A 21,683-nucleotide genomic window follows, 5' to 3' on the forward strand; every position below is an offset into this window, starting at 1 on the left:
AACACGGGATCCTGGCTCCAAAATGTCCACCATGACCCTGATACAAAGGAAAGAGGGGCATTGGCGGGAAACTGTTGTCTCTGGACAGCTGGTGGTTCTCAGGACTCCCGAGAAATACAGGATTGTCCTGACCACAGCTTGCCTACTGGCAGGGAGGGGAGGTCCCCAGCAACTTGCACAGCTCCTGTTGTGGGGCTTTAGCTGGTGGAGAGAAGGTGGCCAGAGTCCCTGAGGTTTTCCCCTGCACCAGTTCTACTGACTGGAGTTCCCAAGGACCCCATGGTTCACCCTCCTGGGGTGGCACATCTAGCGATGGTGCCAGTCCATGTCAGTGGCCATGGATTGAATTCCCAATGTCCTAAGCGCCTGGTTCAGTGCCTTGCCTTTCTGAGCCTCTTGCTCGTCTGCAGCTGCTCTGTCCTATTGGCGCAGGCCAGAGGCCTGCTTTTAACTGCAGTTGCACCAAGGTTGGGGGAGCAAAAGGAACAGATTTCCCCTTTGATACACTTGGCCAAGCCAACTGAGCACAGGGTACAGAACCTTCTCTTTTGCTTTTTCAGCCATCATCGGGGGCTTAATTTGGGGGAAGCGCTAGGTAATGGTCCCCACAATTACCCAGCATTCCATGAGGTAAATTTTAATGAGCCTTAAAAAGCCAGTAACCCCACACTAAAAAATGGAGAGCTGAGGGGGCGGAAAAGACCTAGGAAAAAATGAATCAGGTTATGGACCGTCTACGGAGGATCCAACTCTGAGCCTGCTATACCTTTGGAGGCAAAAAAAATTCTGAAGGGGCTCTGCACTGGGAGGAAAGTCAGCCTAACCAAACAAAAACATCTGACTCTGCCTACCCCAGAGTGGGGACTGAAGAACTCATCACTACTGAATTTATGGACCATCCCCTGCAGTGAGAATGTTTAGGAGGATGTTTATATCTTCAGTCTCTAAAGAGTTAAAGGAAAGCCACTGTTAACTGCTAAAAATCTATCTGAGATGGTGAAAATATTCTTAACACATTTTTGTTTATGACTGACAAGCTTTTTTTTCTGACTTCAAGAGAAAAAATGGCTAATGGGTTGTTTAAATGTTTCACTTTCCAGTCTGTACTACCCCATTACTAGGGCTCTATATTATAACTAATTCTACCAAGATTTGCAGTTTTTACCCAGCAGCCTTAGGGTTCTAAGAATAACTTATTATTTACGAGCATAGAGTACAAATGATTTAAACAGGGGCTTTCTGGGGGGGAAAAGTGGGGACAGTTCTCTTCACTTTTACCATCTTATTCTGTTTAATGAAGCCACCATCCATTCATCCATCTTAGGAAAGTGTAAGCACCCAAATAAAAAAAATTAATTGCTTGTCCTGGACTGAATCATTAACTCAGTTCCTCCCACATGCAGAAGAGAATCTTATGGGATACATAAAGTGCAGGAAATTATTAGGGGGAAGTTTTTTTTAAAAAAAACAGTGGGGATGTTTATAGTCTCCTCACTTTCATTTACTTCTTAAATACAGAACACAAGAGACTGAGTCCATGTCTTAATGGTGTTCCACAACTATCTATCCAGGTTCTTATATCGTACCCATCTCTAGTATCTTTATCAGCAACAAGATGCACCATGCTAAACTAGCTGCAGCTTTCACGTGATTTTCTGTCACCCTTAGTAGTGTTACTGAAGTTCTAGTCCAGCCTACAGATGTGAAAGGCACGTATCACTATGGGCAAGTTTGCATCTGACACAAACATGTCTAAAGAGAACGTTACTAATCTGAAAAGCAAGCAGCATGGTGCACAATTGATACCTTAGGAAAGAATTTCAGTATTTATCATTGAATATAGTTTTATTCTATGATATAATATATAGCTGCATAAAGGGATCTGAATGCTCCAGGGTTTGTGCGGGCAGAAAAGGATAAGAGGTAGTACAATGAAAACACTGACCTTCCTCCACCAGAGGGTAGGCAACTATCTAGCATAGGCGTAAAGTGAAGCATTGGACAGGGAAGGCACACAGCAAGGCACTCAGAGGATGCTCCACCTCAGCTCATCTCTTCATCAGAAGCAGCTTCTGCCAAGTGGGCTCTTTGGTGCCCCAACCACAACTTAAAGCCGCCATCCATATGCAAAATCTCTGGGGGAGTTCAACAACACAAGCACAGCTTTCTCTTCCTATCAGTCAATTTGCATGTTGCATCTCCCTGCAATACCACAGTACTCTAACTCCAAACAATATTTAGAATGAAGCAGAATCTAAGATTCCTTAAAGAAAAAACTTTCACCCAAAACTTGATCCCAGCTATTTTTGGAGATTCAGAAATAGTATGATGATTTTGTTTTCCACACCTCTGCATTTCTTGCTTCCACCCAGGACTAGAAATAGAATTCCCAGAATACCAGAAGAATGGCTGCTATGGCTCAATCAAAAGTAGGAAAGGTCAAAAACTTTACAAGAAAACCAATGTAAAACTGAGCTGGAAATTTCACAAAACTTAGCTAATACAAATACTTTGGATAGGGAGCCAAACTTTTAATCATAATAAAATATTAATACTTAAGACTTATTCTTTGGGACATGAACAATTATTAGAACATACCAAGGAAGAGGAAACCTGAAATACAATGCTTCTCAGTTTTGATGCTGGGTATGAATCTAATAAAACATAATTTTCAAATTATTTTTAGGGTGCGTTTTTTGTTTGTTTGGGGGAGTTTGGGGTATTTGGGTTTTTTTTTAATCCTTTGCACTGAGATGCAGATAATAGATTCTGGACATGCCCTTAAAATAATTCGATTACTTAGCAGTTGCAAAGCTGATATGCTTCCTGCTTTGCAAGGGCAGTTGCATGACCTGATTTTTAGGCAGGCCTTAACTAGGCCTCCATTTTTGTGCCTGCAGTTTTGAGCATTCTAACAGATACATGGGCAATTTGGGGCCTCTAGATAGCTATGTACTAGATGTGAACTACACCCAAAAGTAAAAAAATAAAATAATTAGAAGTCTTAAAACTGTGAGCCTTTATATTTGGTTGGTGGCTGACAGCCAATCACCTAGGAACCATTTTTAAAGAGACCATAGCCAGAAGATGGAAGTATTTTCCAGGCCGATGGCTCAGATTTGGAGGCCAGATAACAGAGGAACAGCAATGAGCTTCAGCACAAATATAAATAGAGACACACATATACACAAAAGCCCAGGAGAAAGGAAAAATACTCCCAAACCACACAATAGTAATGGGGGAAGGCAGTTTCCTGCAGTACTCCTCATTGTCAGGAAAGGCAGAACTCCCTTTGGCCACACACCAACATTATTGTTTTGTTGGTGGTGAGTTTGTTTGCATGTTATAATATTCCCAGCACTTCAGGTAGATCAGACCCACCTTCCCCCATTCACAGCCAAGTGGTGCACTAGTAAATCCCATGGACACTTCAATTTCAATGTTTGGTATTGAAGGCAGATGGAGCAGAAATGGAGTGTGGGTAACTGTGCTGTTGTCGAGGCAAGAGGCTCTTTTTTATTAACTCCCCTTCACTGCCTCCTCAACTCCCAGCAGTTGCAGAATACTCTGCCAGCACAAAGCCCTCCTTTGCCTTGTCTTCCACAGCAAAATGACCTTTCACCTGGATTGGCTGGCCAGCCACAGAGCACAGTCCCCAGGGCCTACTGGGGCTTGCACAGCTTGGAAGGCCCTATATGCTTTGCTGGATCAGACACTTAGCAGGCAGAGACACAACAACAGGCTGTCAGGGTAGGGGAAGAGAAGAGGATTACATAGTATTTATAGGGATAAGAAAAAAAAACACAAGAGAAATCATGTTTCATTACAAATATGCTACTCAGATTAGCCAAACTTTACATTCTTAACTCAACCAATTCCTTGTTGGACATTGTTTCATAAAACAGAGCACCCCTCCTTTATATTTCTCTATTTATGATACAAATGAGGATAAACTGGAACTTTAGAGGGGGGCGGAAAGAAATCTTAACCAATATGTGACCTTAGCAGATGTAATCCAATCTGATTTCCACTACTTTAGCTTACGGATGCTTATGCAACTGCATAGCAGAGCAACTGAGAGACAAAACAATGGAAGTTTTAAAGCTTTATTTATTGCTGGTTCTCAAAACATTCAATCGCCATCATGCTTCAACTGCCAAATCTAAATTGGAGAGTTTAAAAAAAAGTGCTCTTCAGGGGAGCATTAGAGCTCTATAGAGAGGTGTTAGCTCAAAGAGATGGAGCATCTGGCCAGAGACCAACTTCCCTATGAGTCCAGACCGAGTGGACACATATGGATAGCTTTTAGAAAATCACAAATGGTAACAAGCACAGAAAACTCCCTCCCTTACATGTCCAGTCTCCTTGTTTGGCATGCACAATTACACTGTACTTGCTGCCATTAGCAGATTACAGTAAATTCCGCCAGACTCTAAACAATTTTCATATAATCTAATCACTTCCTTATTTATTCATGTTTATCTGCAATTTTTCCTCCTCTTTCAGCTGGATCACTATTTGATATTACAAAGCATTCCAACAGCAGTTTTGCTACTAATTAAGTGCTCAAACGAAGTACATTCATCCCTACTTCCTAAAACACAAGAAAATGTGGTAAATGTCACCCTAGAAGTTTAAGGCATGCTAGGATTAGTAAAATACAAAGTGAAAATCATTATTGCATAGGCTTTCTACACCCCACATCTACAAAGAGTGGAAAGCACACCATCTCACCGTTTAAAATATTTGTGCTTTTGCCTACTCTATAAATGGTCAGCTATTAGTTATAAATATATGCTGAAGTCTTAGTCCTCTCTAAAATAGCCCTGGTACAGACAATACATCTGTAAGTTTCATGAATTTTCTTGCTACAGTTCCATATCTGTTCATTACAAAATTATGCAGTGATATGTTTGGCATTACATGTCTAATGCAGCCATCCACATAAAGTCAGCTGTTACTGCTACTCAGAAATCATCAACACAAATATCTCATATAGATTTATTATTAAATGAATATTTTTCACCACTGGATTCTAGGATTTCTCAGCATTTCCATTATGAACCTTTATTTACAGGATTATACCTTTAACTTGGCTTTAAAAAGTCACACTAGTTAAAACTTAGCATAGGAAGTAATAGAAATGAGCAAACATGAATGCTACTCCAGTTTCGTGCTCTACCATGGGCCTCGTCCATAAAATTGGACCAATATGTTGATAGAGTGATATTTTTCAATTAAGTTTTGAACAAAATATTTTTCACTTTCTGGATATTTAATAAAAAAGGAAATGCTATTTTCTTGCCAAAATTCACTATACTGAAAAGGGGCCTGCAAGAGGAGGATGAGGAGAAGGGGATAATGGTACCCTCAATAATCAGATGTTCTGACACATTTAGCATGAACCATGAGGTCCAGGGTTCTTTCCCCTCTACCACTGACTGTTCTTAATCATACTTGCTACTTATGTAGCACTTTACAAAATCATTGTGTTATGAAGTAACTAATGTTAACTTCATCCTACAGATGGGGAAAACTACAGGCTGGGTCTTGTGTTCACTAGGAACAAAGGTATGTTCTTAGCTCATGTTAGCTAACACGTAGTAACTAACCTGAGGCAAAATCCTGGTGAAGACAAGGCAGCTGTAGTATTAACACATATTAGCAAGATGAGGTAAACTCTGAGGTTTACCTTGACCTGCAAACAAATGTCAAAACTAGAAACTTGTCTTCCAGAATTAGAATCCATGTTTTCAGACTGCTAGGTCCATGCCTAATCTGTTAGATGTCAGTATCACCCAGGCAAACTGGCGCAATAAAAAAAGGGCATGTACTATTAATCTGTCCATATTGCTAAGGAGAGATGGAAGAACAAAGACAATTATCAGATACAGAATAACAAAAAATAATATATAGGGGTAGAAATTCCTCATTTATACTCAATCTAGTTAGGCACAACGGGGTAAGGATGGGCTGAAATCAACATTTCCAAGAAATTTCAGTTCCCTGATGTCAGTGAATAATACAACTTTGATGGACTGAAGAAGAAAAGCAGGAATGACAAAAAAAAGTAGTGGAAAGCAAAGTCAATGGGTAGCTAGGCCATGACTGAGAATTAGGGTTGCCAATTTTGGTTGGATGTATTCCTGGAGACTTCATCACATGACAATCCTGGAGGGCTGGCAACCCTACTGAGAATGAGATGTTCTCCTCCCTCTCTACTTCCTGTAAAAAGAGACTATTGCAAAAGATGGCATAGATAGTAGGTCTATACATTAGAGTGAAGTTCTAGGTTATAGTTAATTATCTTGCTACACTTGGAATCATTTAGCCATGCTGATGAGGCAAAAAACAGAAGAAACAGGCAAACCCCCATGATGCAGTCTGACCATGAGAGATGAACAATGATTTGAACGTTTCCATCTGGGCAGGAGTCTCACTGCAGCATCATGTGATATACTAGCCAAATGCCAGTTTTCAGTGCCAATCCAACAGAAGACAGCCTTGTCAGCTGGTTTAGGCATTGGCTGACTTACGAAAGTGGACAATGTGAAGGGATAGACAGAAAATTGTAACAAATTCTGTCACATTCCACAGCCATTTAATCATGCTCCTCTTTCATTCACTCCAGGACAGGAGATGGAGAAGGTGGAATTCTTTATTGGATAACATTCCTGGCTCACCCTCATACCATCTGCACTTTCTTTACAAAATAATAAGGTGTAATGGAAAACTGAGTGAAAGTTGGTTATTTTTATTCCCAGGGGTTTGCTATAATTTTTTTTCACCCAGTATTTTGCATTCCTTGAATTTTGCTTTGAGTTTCAGGTTTGAGCAAACTCAAAAATGCAAAGCGAAAAACCCCCACTGAAACTGCCAAGTTTCGTGTTGAGACCATGTTAAATCACTGAAGCTTTGCATGGTTTCAAACTGAGAATCATCTGTCTGACCTAGTTTGCTTGGAAGTTGGCCCACATTTGCCTGAAACTATGCCCAAGTTCACCGAAAAATTCTCCCAGCCTTTGCCACATCAAGAAACTGAAGAAGACAGAAACCACTTTTAAAACTACAGACTTAAATCCAACACATTATAGAAGGTTACAGTGTAGCAAAGGAGATGGTTATCTACAGTCTTTAGATAATGGAGAATAAATAAAGCACTGTGATTTACTTTTATAATTCCTCTTGAAAGCTTCCTTCAAGGGGTATTATAATCTTGTCTTGATTTCATGTTAACAAATTTTTGAAAATTTGTTACAATTTTTCAATTTTACAGGAAAGTATTTTAAGTTAGAGAACTTGATTTGGATCAGACCCCTCTCTGATTTATCAGTGACATTAAAAAAGGCCTTTCCTTCCTTTCTATGTCCAGCCTACCCCACTGTGGATCAAAAGCCTCAGAGCAGATTCTGATGGCAACTTCATTTTTTGCAAGATGATCTTGTGTCTTGATAACTTCTCTACATTTGGGATCTATGTGTGAATCACATGAAAACGAGAGACTGCATTCAGAGGTGACAAAATGCTACTGATATGCTTTGTCCTCCTTTACTTCCTTAGGTTATCTTTTATCTGAACATGTCCATCTCTTTTAACCTTTCCTGATTAGACCTTTGCTAAACACTTCAGGCCTGATTTTTAAAGGTGCCGAACACTGGCAGCTTCCATTGACCTCAACTGTGGATTTGTATGCATTCTTCACCTTTGAAAATCTGAACATTCATCTTTTTTTTTTTTAAAGACTCCTTTAAACTCCAATATAATTATGTTTTTTTCAAAATGTACATCTTGGCTAAGTCTATACATGATATGGACATTTTACTGCCTAACCAAAATACCAGTCTCCTGGATTTCAAGGATATGCCTATAAAACCAGACACTATTGTATATCTGAGACTGATGGTAATTCTTCTCTCCTCCTGTCTACCCCACTCACTTAGTCCAAGCTCCAACTTACCCAGAAGATGAGAAGCTAAGCTTTATTTGACCTAGCACACCATGCACTCTGACCAGAAAGAGTCTTTTTGCTGTTATATAATTGTTACAATCATAATAATGCACTTGATTCTGATGAGCGGAATCTACTCACTGTATACAATGGTAAAACCCATTCCTATCACGGTCACACCCTGACCTAATACAACACAAGTTACTTGCCCCCACCCCCGAAAATTCACCTCTTTGGTTTTCACACTTTCTGGAATGTTTGGTAAACACCTCACCTTTGCATTGGGTTCTGTAACTGACAACATGTCAAAAATCTAGCCCTGATTCAGGAAAACTTAAATCCATCCCTATTCAGGAAAGCATTTAAGCACATGCTTAAAGTCACACTGAAGTTATGCACATGCCTAAGTGCTGTTGCTGAATAGGGATGCTTTCCTGAACAGGGGCCTATAACAGCACATTTATTTTAACAACTAGTGGCCTCTCACTTGTTAAAACACAACCATGAACAACAAGATAGTGGCTCTTTTTTGAAAGGTGATTTGTGCTGACAACACAGCAAGAGCAAGAGGAAAACAGAAGAGATTTATCATGAGGAATGTGCAGAAAAACGTGCAAGAATTGTAACAACTGCCAAAGATACTAGACAAAAACACTTCGGATAAATGCAATAAGGAATCAGAAGGCCTTGAGGTAATTATAACTTTCAATCCTTGGTGTGTGACCTACTTGTGAAAGGCTGTGAATGCAGTTAGTCCCCTAAGCATGGCATTGCAGAATCTGTGAACTCCCTACAAGCACCATATACACCTAGATCTATCATTATGATGATGGAAAGTGGGGGGGAGGGGCATGTGTTCAACTTTATAAAAAGTGTGAGCGTTAACAGGCCCTTCAAGAAAATGCAAGAAGCAGTGCAGGGAATGCACGCTCCAGGTGTGTTACATGCAAGCTCCCTGAACAGCAGCACGCAGGAGGCAGAAAGAGGCAGGATATGGGCATGTTGAGGGAGAGGCAGGGCCCAAGTATCCACCAAACCATGGGTCCACTTGTACTGATCCTCCTGGGTGTGCTTCCATAAGGGCTCAGAGAGCCTACTTCATTTACTGGGAAGAAGTAGCCGCTACAATGTGGCTCCCACTGTATATCAGCTTTGTATCCCATATAACTAGTTAAGCCAGGTGCAGGATCCTGGATTTGCCCAACTGCAAACTTACATAATAAAACCCCACTTCAAGTCGAGTGGAATAACTGTCCAGAATTGTTACAATGCACCGCAACGTGCAACTTGCAATTGCTCCTATTCTGAACCACTCTGCTCAGAGCAAAGTTATGTTAAAAAACAAACATCATTACAAGAGGGTTCCACCACATTCCTTTGTCCAATTACATGCTGCCAATTTAGGTTTATGAGCTCTAGCATCTGAATAATAAGGAAAAACCCAACAAGAAAGGTTTCTTTTTTTTTTTAATATGTAATTTTTTCCTGTTTTTACACCAATTGACTTGCTCAGTCAGCTTGTTTTATTTTATAGCAATCATAGAATATCAGGGTTGGAAAGGACCTTAGGAAGTCATCTAGTCGAACCCCCTGCTCAAAGCAGGACCAATCCCCAATTTTTGCCCCCTAAATGGCCCCCTCAAGGATTGAACTCACAACTCTAGGTTTAGCAGGCCAATGATCAAACCACTGAGCTATCTCTCCTCCCAATCATCATGATCCACTGGGAATACACCTAAATATATATGGGTGCTACATGCACACACTATAGTAAAATTAGAATACATGTGTAAACTTCAGCTGTATTTACTTATTTGTTGTAAGCACCATCCCTAATGGAAAATAGACCATGTCTCCTTCTTAATGGGTTGATTAGGACCATATGTTTCACTGTGTCTTATGCGTTTGAGGACTTTGCAGATATTTTCAAAACCAAATTACTAACAGTTGACTAAACTTATTTCCCCAGTGAAAACTGTTGGCTACTAACTTAGTGAATCTGAACACACTTGTCCCTAAATATGCAGGTAATCACCATAGAGCCATATGTCTGAAGTGAAGGGGCAGAAGGGAGCGAGTTTCATATATGATGGTAATGTATTCTGTAGTCAGATGACTTTGTTTACCCAAGTAACCCAGTATTACATCACTTTTCCTACAGAGATAATTTAAAAAGTAATTTTTTTAAGAGACAGTTACTTAATGTGCAACTTGTCACCACCATCAGCTTCAGAATAATAAAATACATGTGGAAAATCCCTTGCAGCAAGCCTTCTGCAACACAGATTCTTCCCTAGTCTGTGTCAGAGGGTGTTTATGTCTCTGAAGGAAATGCTATCTCTTCTTCTTTCACACACCCACTCACTAAAGGCCATGCAGCAGAACACTTTTTTGTGATTCGTCTGCTGTATGCATGGCATCAAACTACTTGAATTAAGGAAAAATTACTGTTGTTTCTTAGGTAGGCTCTGTGCTTTTTTAAAAAAACAACAAAATACTTATATATAAATTAATAATAGTATTTATCTCTATAGCAATCTCCAACCTAGGATCATAAACTGCTTTGCACATACAGTGAATTAAAGTTTGCATCACACCTGCCATATAGGTAAATATGATTAACCATATTTTACAAATAAGAAAAATGAGACACAATGAGGTTAAATGACTTGCCAAAGGTCAGTCAGAAAATCTGTGGAAGAAGCAGGCTGTCAGAAACTGACAAGCGGATAGTCATGCCTAGTGGTTCATAGAATCATAGAATATCTGGGTTGGAAGGGACTTCAGGAGATCATCTAGTCCAACTCCCTGCTCAAAGTAGGACCAATCCCCAACTAAATCATCCTTCAACTAAATCATGGTTGAAGCAGCAGCAGTCAAACCTGGTGTTTGGAGCAGTGGCAGTCATGCCCAGTTGTTGGGCTGGGGACCAGAGCCAAGGGCAAAGCAGGAATCAGGAACCAAGAGCAGGCTTGGAACAAGGCAAAAGCATGTGCAGTCTGTCCCAATGAGGTTGCAACATTGAGCAGACTAGAGTGGCTGCTCTCATTGGGAGCCAATATCCCTGGCCTTTGGGTCACCAGTTAGACCTTTGCCTGTGAATGGGCTGAGTCCTGGTTGATTGACATGGAGCTCTCAGGTTTCAGGCTCCAGGATGACTCATCAGACTCAGCACCAATGATCAGGCTCAGGCTCAAATTAGGGGTGCAGGGGGTGTAGCAATAGCCCGTGGCTTGAAGTGGTTCCCATCATATACAGGGTTTACAGTTTGATTCAATGGCTCTCAGCACCCCCGCTATACAAATTGTTCCAGCACCCCTGCATCAGGCTAAGAGATGACTCATTACACTGGCATTGAAACCCAAACTCCAGACCTCCTATCTACTGCTTGAACCACAGAATCTTCCTTCGACTGTTAAATGGGTCACTTTTTGTGCTCACTAATGGCCTGGTCTTGCAAGGGTCTGGGTAACTCCTGAGAGGAGCTGAGACCCCTCATGTCCCTTTAACTTCAATGGGAAGTAATGGTGCTTGGCCTCAGGCCCTAATGTAGAGACTGAACACATTTTCTAAAGCTATGGAAATTGCTCCCTAGCATAGTAAAGGTTTCCTAGCACAGCTCTGCCAATGCAGCTTATGATTCACCCACATAACTTCTACAACTAGTCCTGGGCTTCTTGTGTGCAGATATTGCCAACTGTGTTGAACAGGAAGCAGTAAAAGGGCCTGTTTCTCCACTCGGCTATACCAGTAAAACTCCAGTGAAGACAATAGAATTGCATCAACATAAAACCTGTGTAATGGAGAGAAGCATATATAGGAAATAAAGATTTAGCCATACATTGGGTGATTTTATCGTCACTTGGTAATTACAAACAAGTTGTCTAATGCCTACTTAGGGATCTTCAGCTACATCTTGAAAAAGTTATTTTCCAGTGTGCTTGAATATTGACAAACTCATATTTCTTTTCATCAGCAAAGACTCCTTCTTAAAACACCTGGCAAAACACAATGATGGGCCAGCAGCCGCATATGGGTTAAAAAAAGAGGATCCACTAGTACATTAACCTTTTCCAGTTTGCATCTGAAAATCCTAACATAACCTTTTATGGGACAGAACATTTTCAAGGCAGAATTCTTGAAACTAAAAGATGTTAAACAGATGTACTGTACACTCTTCCAGGTTTAAATCATGAAAAGTGCACTTGCAGTCTGTGTGTTGTAGCCCCGATTTTTTTAAAATAACGTTTGGATACTGCAAACAAAAAATATCTATATTATCCACTTTATGGGGGAGAGGGGACAACACATTTTAAAATGATTCTTTTTTTCTACCAATAGCTATTTAAGTTATGCATTTTAAAATAAGTCTTATAGTCAGAGAAACCTCTCTCTCTCTCTCTCCACGTGCTGCAGGTGCTGGCAACCTGATCCCAGATGTTTGTGCAAGGAACCATCCACTGTAGAAATAGGCAAGAATGGCAGCAGAAAGCAGAAATAAATAAAAACTGACCTCCTGACATTTCAGCTCACGTGTGCCTCTAAACTGTTTGAAATATTTATAATCCTTCCCCTCCACCCCTACGCCCACTGATGGCCTCAGTTTTCACCATTGTTTGTGTCCTGCCAAAGCCCAGGGCTCGGAATGTCTGTCTTGCTATACAGATGAGCTGCACTGCTTTGTCAATCATCACAAGCTTGTACCCTTTGAAACATACAACATTCCTTATGTATACTGTTTCTACAGACAGTGTCATATATTCCAGGCAACACTGCATGAATTAATTCAAAGGTGCATAAGCAGATTCTCATCACAACATATACTGCATGAAAACGCATAATTTCAAACAGTTCTGTAGTAATCAGCATGATATAACTGCTAGAACCCACACTGCATCATGGAGTCATTTCTTAGCATTGATGTATATAGAATATCATAGAATATCAGGGTTGGAAGGGACCTCAGGAGGTCATCTAGTCCAACCCCCTGCTCAAAGCAGGACCAATCCCCAATTTTTGCCCCAGAATATCTCATAACTGACATGATTGATATTATTATTAGTTATAAAGTGATGTAGAGGTATATGCCATTTTAAAAATAGTATGTAGGAAAACTCATTCCTTGTTCCAAAGAGTTTAAATCTACCTCAGCTGAATTCAGAACATGTGACCACAGTTTAGGCACCATGTTGAGATCTTAATGCATCTAGAGATTAACACCCAGCCATTGTCAACAGAAAGTTTCACTGAAAGAGCGGAATTGAAAAGAAGACACAGAAAAATGAAGCATGGGAAGTGGAAAAAGCATCCATAGAATCATAGAAGATTAGGGTTGGATGAGACCTCAGGAGGTCATCTAGTCCAACCCCCTGCTCAAAGCAGGACCAACACCAACTAAATCATCCCAGCCAGGGCTCTCTCAAGGCAGGCCTTAAAACCTCTAAGGATGGAGATTCCACCACTTCCCTAGGTAATCCATTCCAGTGCTTCACCACCCTCCTAGTGAAATAGTTTTTCCTAATATCCAACCTAGATCTCCTCCAATGCAACTTAAGACCATTGCTCCTTGTTCTGTTATCTGACACCACTGAGAACAGCCTAGCTCCATTCTCTTTAGAACCCCCCTTCAGGTAGTTGAAAGTTGCTATCAAATTCCCCCTCGTTCTTCTCTTCTGCAGACTAAATAATCCCAGTTCCCTCAGCCTCTCCTCATAAGTCATGTGCTCCAGCCCCCTAATCATTTTTGTTGCCCTCTGCTCGACTCTTTCCAATTTTTCCACATCCTTTCTGTAGTGGGGGGAGCCCAAAACTGAATGCAATACTCCAGATGTGGCCTCACCAGTGCCGAATAGAGGGGAATAATCACTTCCCTCAATCTGCTGGCAATGCTCCTACTTATACAGCCCAATATGCCATTAGCCTTCTTGGTAACAAGGGCACACAGTTGACTCATATCAAGCTTCTCGTCCTCTGTAATCACCAGGCCCTTTTCTGCGGAACTGCTGCTTAGCCACTCGGTCCCCAGTCTGTAGCAGTGCATGGGATTCTTCCATCCTAAGTGCAGGACTCTGCACTTGTCCTTGTTGAACCTCATCAGATTTATTTTGTCCCAATCCTCCAATATGTCTAGGTCACTCTGGACCCTGTCCCTACCCTCCATTATATCTACCTCCCCCAACTTAGTGTCATCCGCAAACTTGCTGAGGGTGCAATCCATCCCATCAGCCATATCATTAATGAAGATGTTGAACAAAACCGGCACCAGGACTGACCACTGGGACATTCCGCTTGATACCAGTTGCCAATTAGACATCGAGCCATTGATCACCACCCATTGAGCCCAATGATCTAGTCAGCTTTCTATCCACTTTATAGTCCATTCATCCAATCCATACTTTTTTAACTTGCTGACAAGAATACTGTGGGATACCGTATCAAAACTTTGCTAAAGTCAAGATATATCATATCCACCACTTTCCCCATATCCACAGAGCCAGTTATCTCATCATAGAAGGCAATCAGGTTGATCAGGCATGACTTGCCCTTGGTGAATCCATGTGGATTGCTCCTGATCACCTTCCTCTCCTCCAAGTGCTTCAAAATGGATTCCTTGAGGGCCTGCTCCATGTTTTTTCCAGGGACTGAGGTGAGGCTGACAGGTCTGTAGTTCCCCAGATTCTCCTTCTTCCCTTTTTTAAAGATGGGCACTATATTTGCCTTTTTCCAATCGTCTGGGACCTCCACCGATCGCCACGAGTTTTCAAAGATAATGGCCAATGGCTCTGCAATCACATCAGCCAACTCCCTCAGCACCCTCAGATGCATCAGATCCAGGCCCATGGACCTGTGCATGTCCAGCTTTTCTAAATAGTCCTTAACCCATTCTTTCACCACGGAGGGCTGCTCATCTCCTCCCCATACACTGTGCTGCCCAGCGTAGCAGTCTGGGCACTGACCTTGTCTGTGAAGACCGAGGCAAAAAAAGCACTGAGTACTTCAGGTTTTTCCACATCATCTTTCACTACATTGCCTCCCAAATTCAGTAAGTGTCCCACACTTCCCCTGACCACCTTCTTGTTGCTAACATACCTGTAGAAACCCTTCTTGTTACCCTTCACATCCCTTGCTAGCTGCAACCCTAATTGTGCTTTAGCATTCCTAATTACACCCTTGCATGCTCAAGCAATATATTTATACTCCTCCCTAGTCATCTGTCCAAGTTTCCACTTCTTGTAAGCTTCCTTTTTGTGTCCATATATGCCAAGGCACTATGATGATGGCTCCATTAAAAATACCATAATAATGATAATAGCAATTCTTATATAGTCAGAGATTACACAAATTAGATAAGGTAGATAGATGCAATGGGAAAGAAGATGTGAAGCAAAGGCTGGGAGAAGACAGCAAGGATTGTAGGGAGAGAGGCTTCAAGGGAGTACATAAGGAGAAAGGATGGAGGAAGAAATGAGAACAGAGTTGTAGGCACGGTAGAGTTGTGAAAAACCTTGAAGCAGAGGATATGGAATATGGCTTTAAGGCGGAAGGAAATAAGCCAATGACATTCCACTTACATAATATCACTTTCCTTTTCCATACACACTTCCTTTTGCTCTTAATGGAACAAAAAAACCTTATAAAATGGGCAAATCTTTTACACCTAGAGTACTACAAAATAACAAGAGTGTAAGTAATCCCATTGTAGTCAATGGAATTGGGACTTCTCGGGATAAGCACATGCTTAAGTGCTTTGAGGGATTGAGATCAGAGTGCTCAGCACCTTGCAGGTTCAAGACCTTGGAGCTGTTCCGTTTATGAAAACTAGGGCTGTTGATTAATGGTCATTAACTCATGCGATTAACTCAAAAAAATTAACTGTGATTAAAAAAATTAATCGTAATTAATCGCACTGTTAAACAATAGAATACCGATTGAAATTTATTAAATATTTTAGATGTTTTTCTACATTTTCAAATATATTGATTTCTATTACAACACAGAATACAAAGCATAAAGCGCTCATTTTATATTATTATTTTTATTACAAATATTTGCACAGTAAAAATGACAAACAAAAGAAATCATATTTTTCAATTCACCTCATACAATTACTGTATTGCAATCTCTTTATCATGAAAGTGTAACATACAAATGTAGATTTTTTTTTTTTGGTTACATAACTGCACTCAATTAAATGAGAGACTGAACTTCTTAGAGAAGAACTGTATGTCTCCTGTTCTGTTTTACCCACATTTTGCCATACATTTCATGTTCTAGCAGTCTCGGATGATGACCCGGCACATGTTTGTTTTAATAACACTTTCACAGCGGATTTGATAAAACACAAAGAAGGTACCAATTTCTAAAGATAGCTACAGCACTCGACCCAAGGTTTAAGAATCTGAAGTGCCTTCCAATATCTGAGAGGGACGAGGTGTGGAGAATGCTTTCACATGACTTAAAAGAGCCACATTCGAATGCAGAAACTACAGAACCTGAACCACCAAAAAAAGAAAATCAACCTTCTGCTTGTGGCATCTGACTCAGATAATGAAAATGAACATGTGTTGGTCCGCTCTGCTTTGGATCGTTATCGAGCAGAACCCGTCATCAGCATGGACGCATGTCCTTTGGAATGGTGGCTGAAGCATGAAGGAACATATGAATCTTTAGCACATCTGGCACGTAAATATCTTGCGATGTCAGCCAGAACAGTGCAATGCGAATGCCTGTTCTCACTTTCAGGTGACATTGTAAACAAGACGTGGGCAGCATTATCTCCTGAAAATTGTAACCAAACTTATTTGTCAGAGCGATTGGCTGAGGTAGGACTGAGTGGACTTATAGGTTCTAAAATTTTACATTGTTTTGCTTTTACAGTGCAATATTTGTAATCAAAAATAAATATAACACGAACACTGTACACATTGTATTTCGTGTTGTAATTGAAATCAATATATTTGAAAATGTAGAAAACATCCAAAAATATTTAAATAAATGGTATTATATTATTGTTTAACAGTACGATTAATCACAATTAATTTTTTTAATTGCACGATTAATCACGATAAATTTTTAATCGCTTGACAGCCCTAATGAAAACACAAAGTAATTGTACGCAGGTGGAGTTTCTAACATGTTCTGAACAAAACATACATAAATTGTATATTGCCATACTTACCTTTTCCTTGGCATTTGGCTCTGCTGGTAACTCAAAAACAAGAGAACATATACCAAAGTCTAAACTTTCTCCCCGCAAGATTGGCCGTTCCAAGAGTTTTCCCCGCAAGACCGCCTCTATCCCAGCTTCTAGTTTCCCCTGCCTCTTCTGTTCCAACCCCTTTTATACCCAGGTTGGAGTTAACAAGATGCATCTGCCACTGTGACTCAGATGTAATTTCCCTGCACTTTTTCAAACGACTCGACAAGCCCTCGATCCCTCTGCAAAGTCTGCCAGCCACTCTGTTACAGTAATAAAAGTATGAACCTTGTGAAGAAAGCAACTTAGCCCAAACCGTCTACAGCTCTTTGCCTATAAAATGGATATAAACTATATTTTTCTTCTCCTGCTGCTTACTGTTACTAAAATAGTTTAAACTTAATCTGAAGTGTCCAACCAGTTGAATTGTTACTAAAAATCTACTCCTTGCTAATTGGTATAGAAAAAGTTATATTAACTGCTGCTTTCTTTCTTTTACTACATATAAAAATTATTTGTTGGTCATTTTGATTATATTAAATGTAATAGATGGACATTAGACCCATCTTGACATAACAGTACAGTATACTTAGAATAAAAAAATTAAAGGTTCCTAAATATGTATTAGTTAAGTGGAGCCTGAATCTATCAAATAAATAATTGCAAATACTTTAAAACCATGTTATTTACCCCGCACACAATGATGGCCCAGTGATTAAGTGTGTATTCATACTCTTTTTAATACTAATACCTAGTTCTTATATAGTATTTTTCATAAGTTGATCTCAAAGCACTTCACAATCAAGTATATTACTATGTACATAATTAGTAATTATTTTACACAATTAAGTACACTTCTTTATTGATATTATCAATCGACCAGACCTGTAGCATAAATCTGTATTAAGAATTATATGTATGCATCATCTGTGTAGTAATATTACTAATACATATATTCTGAGCTATAAATTAACACAAATTTCCAAAACACTGAACTTCCTGTCTTGGTTCTCAGCTAATTTTAAAATGACTAAACACAACTTTGTAATGAAAAATAAAGTTGAGACATTGAACATAATAAGGTATTAAAAATCCGCAACAGTAACAGAATTTCATCTTGACTAATGCCATTGCTACATTCTCCTATCAGACAGATGGGGAAGACCTCGGTAAGCAGCACAAATAAATGCATATCTTGGCAGCAATGAAGAAAAGTTGATCTGTTGGAGGGACTTACATGACACACTCACCAAGTTGATTTTGGGACATATATATCAGCAAAATGCTCCTTTGGTTTGGCCACTACAGGTGCTTTTAGCTCAATGTAGATACATTTAGCATTTCATTTCCTTGACAAATGGCTGCAATAAGGCCAGCACCAGAAAAAAAAAGGGGTGGAGTTACCGCTTAGCTGAAATAACTGCCATATTGCAGCCCTCTCCTATGTGGAGCCACTAAATAGAGGGAAGAAGATGTGTGTTTTCCACACACAACAAACTAGCAAGAGATTTCAAGCAAAGGGGACATAGCGGCTTTGGGGGAAAATACAGCATTTCCTTTAAGTTAGCATGCTGAAATTTTAAAAGATAGACATTTCTCAGCATGAATAATGTCTAAAATATCTGTCAATCTCTATCATAACTGCAGAGATGATCACATCAGGTTACAACACATTTTCTATAAACCTTTGCATCTTTTCAGAGATAATAATGCAAATGTGGTCTTTTATTGACTCCAAACTCATACAGGCTGGGATGCTGTGGTTGCACCCTAAAGTGCTGAAATAGTTCTCAAATATCTTTCCAGTGATGAAGTAAATGAATACATTACAGGTTTAAATTCAATTTTTTTAGTTAATAAAATCCCAGACCTCTTATACAAATTGTGCAATATGTCTTATTATATGGATTCAGGTACAATACTTGACAAAAGTTTAGATAAACAGTATATTATACTTCCTTAAAAGAATGGATTTATCACATACTATCACATATTTAATTCTGTTGTCATCTATTGTAACCCTGCCCTGATCAGTAGTGACCAAAGCTATTACCATCAAAATTAATGAGAAAGAGTTGGTGGTCTCAGCTCAACCCCTAGTGACCAGGTTTACACTAACCACCTGCATAACTGGCAAATCTGATGGTGTCTCAGCAGAATGACATGGAGTAAACTGGCAGGGGACTGAATTATTCATCCAAGCCTAAAGCATGTCCTCCCAGGCTAGATTTGAAGCACTTTGGCAAAACAGTTTGGACAACATTGCATTGCTGCTTCCTGTGAGGTACCATAACTGTTCTGTTTAGGTTAAATAGGAGACTTTGGTTCCCAAGGCTACCAATCAGGCCTTTCACTGAATCATTCTACCTCTCAGTGTTATTGGGTTTTTTTTAAATGCCTAGATCACTTACACACACACACATATTTTACTATTTAATATTAAGAAGTATATAATCAATTATAGGCCCCATTTCATACTTAAGTACATGAGTAGTCCCATTGACTTTAATGGGGCTACTTAGTTGCTTAAAGTCAGGAAGACGCTTAAATACCCTGCTGAGTTAGGCCATGGCACTGATTTTTGCCTTTAAGGGGCCAAATTGGTGGAAATTCATTGATTTCAATTAAGTTACACTTATTGCAGGATGAGTTCCTCCTCTGCTCCTAGTGAAGAAGTGAAGGCTCATGCCCACATGACTGGCATGCTCAAAATGAAGTTATTTAAAACAGCTGTGACACCTTTTCCAAATTTCCTGTATTGTGAAACGACAGCAGTGTCTGTTTCAACATTGTCTTCCAGTCAACTTGTAAAGAAATAAACCATCTCCAGATGCTCTTATTTGGTGTTTATTTTTCCATCAGTCGTCTATAATGAGAGAGAGAGAAAGCGTGTGCAGTGAGAGTGAGAGTGTTTGCGTTTAGTTCTACTACAACGAGAGAACTGACAGAACTGAAAAGAAGAAAAATTTTGTGACAGCAAATATTTCTCAAAGAACCAGCAATTTGCAGTTATTTTTGCAAAGTTTTGTCATATGGGATATATCCACACATTTACTTGATTTAAAAATTGCTTCTCATTTTTTCCTTTGATTTCATTTCAGTTATAATGGCTACATTTAGTTGATCACATTTTAATTTTTAAAATGGTGGGACAGCATATTTAGGGGATAAGGACATGAAGGATTGTTATATTGATTTCCAAGTATTTTAAACTTCCATAGAAGAGATGCTGAATGTCATACTGATTTGATTAGTATTAAGAATATTTATAAATGATGCTATTTCTAACAGACTAATTACTGGGTAGGTGGGAGCCTATAAAAAAAAAAAGGCAGTTCTAGAAATCAGTCTTTAACTTAATGGCTAGATATATTATTGAGTGTCAAGTTACAGGACCAACACACTGCAAAAATTTAAGTGTATAGTCACATTAACGGTACCTAGGAAAAGGGCATGTAACAATGAAAAAGGAACAAGACCTAATAATCAATAAGGGCTGGTCACAAATACAGAAGGTTCCTAGTATGGATTGCATGTTAATAAGGGTCAGTTTTGGGGGGCCCAAACTCCTGCAGAGGGATGGACAGGCACTGAGCCTGGGCCTTTGCATTGCAAGTTGGGTGTAATCATCAATGTTTTGCACAGCTTGCAGCATCCCTTGTCTAGTCCTTCAAATTTTGGGTGAGATAACAGTGAGGGGGGAAATTTAGCTTTTAGCCCCTTTTAGCTGGCTGAGGTGGCTAAGAGCTGGTCCCACTCCTTTTTTTTTTTCTTGATACCTGGCAACCAAATTGGGATCCACACTGTAATGTCTTCAACCCGGTAACTGTTGCAATCCTGCTTTGGACCTTCAGGAGTTAGGTTAAGTTAACAACATTACAGCCTCCATTTTTTGCCATGCTCATGTGTCTGTCTCTTTTTCCACTGTTGAGCTAGGGTCAAAACTCCTGAAATATCACCTTTGCATCTTCTCTCTCTCATGTTGCCCAAGAGTTCCCTTTCTAGTGCTATTACTGGTCGGTTTTTGTTTGCCATCCTCTTCCTAAGGCTATTTGTGAATTATGGGAATATCCCCTTTTATGGGCCATTACACATAGCACAGGTATGTATGAAACGACAAACACCTAGCAAAGTGTCCCCAGTGTGAGCTTCAGTGCACCTCTAGCACTGCCCTAAACATCGGAAACTCACCTGGGGCATCCCGAAGGACTCTTTAATCGCTGATCAAGTGTTTGGCTTTTTTAAATGAGATTCATATCTCTTTTGTGATTTTCAGGGCTCAGCTGAAAAACCCAGAAAAGGCAGCTGGACAGTAGAAACACACTATAGCCTTGTCCACAGAGTTATTGTACTATTATTTGGGTTAGGGATGTGTTTTTTTTTTTTTTTAAAAACAGAACAGGTAAAGCAGTACGTTCCCTAGCGTGGATGCAGCTATGCCTCTATAAAGATCCCTTATCACCAGTATATCTTATTTTCCTAAATTTACAGGAATAAGCTATACCAGTATAAACACCATTATATCAGTATAATGCCATC

The 21,683-nt window shown here is 39.8% G+C and overlaps 1 protein-coding gene across 7 annotated transcripts in view; it reads right to left on the reverse strand.

Annotated features, from left to right (window-relative positions):
* SUGCT (succinyl-CoA:glutarate-CoA transferase) overlaps window positions 1-21,683 on the reverse strand; it is a 492,696-nt gene that overhangs the window by 218,058 nt on the left and 252,955 nt on the right. The window contains exon 13 of one of the 7 annotated variants that reach the window (XM_073332840.2): window positions 18,852-20,010. The exons of the other annotated variants lie outside the window; for them this stretch is intronic. Within the exon in view, the coding sequence (XP_073188941.2) occupies window positions 19,981-20,010 (30 nt within the window). The 3' untranslated portion in view covers window positions 18,852-19,980. Of the gene's footprint in view, window positions 1-18,851; window positions 20,011-21,683 lie in introns of those variants that run through there. 7 annotated transcript variants of the gene reach the window in all.

Source organism: Lepidochelys kempii, chromosome 2 (assembly GCF_965140285.1).
Source record: "Lepidochelys kempii isolate rLepKem1 chromosome 2, rLepKem1.hap1, whole genome shotgun sequence".
NCBI lineage: Eukaryota > Metazoa > Chordata > Testudines > Cheloniidae > Lepidochelys > Lepidochelys kempii.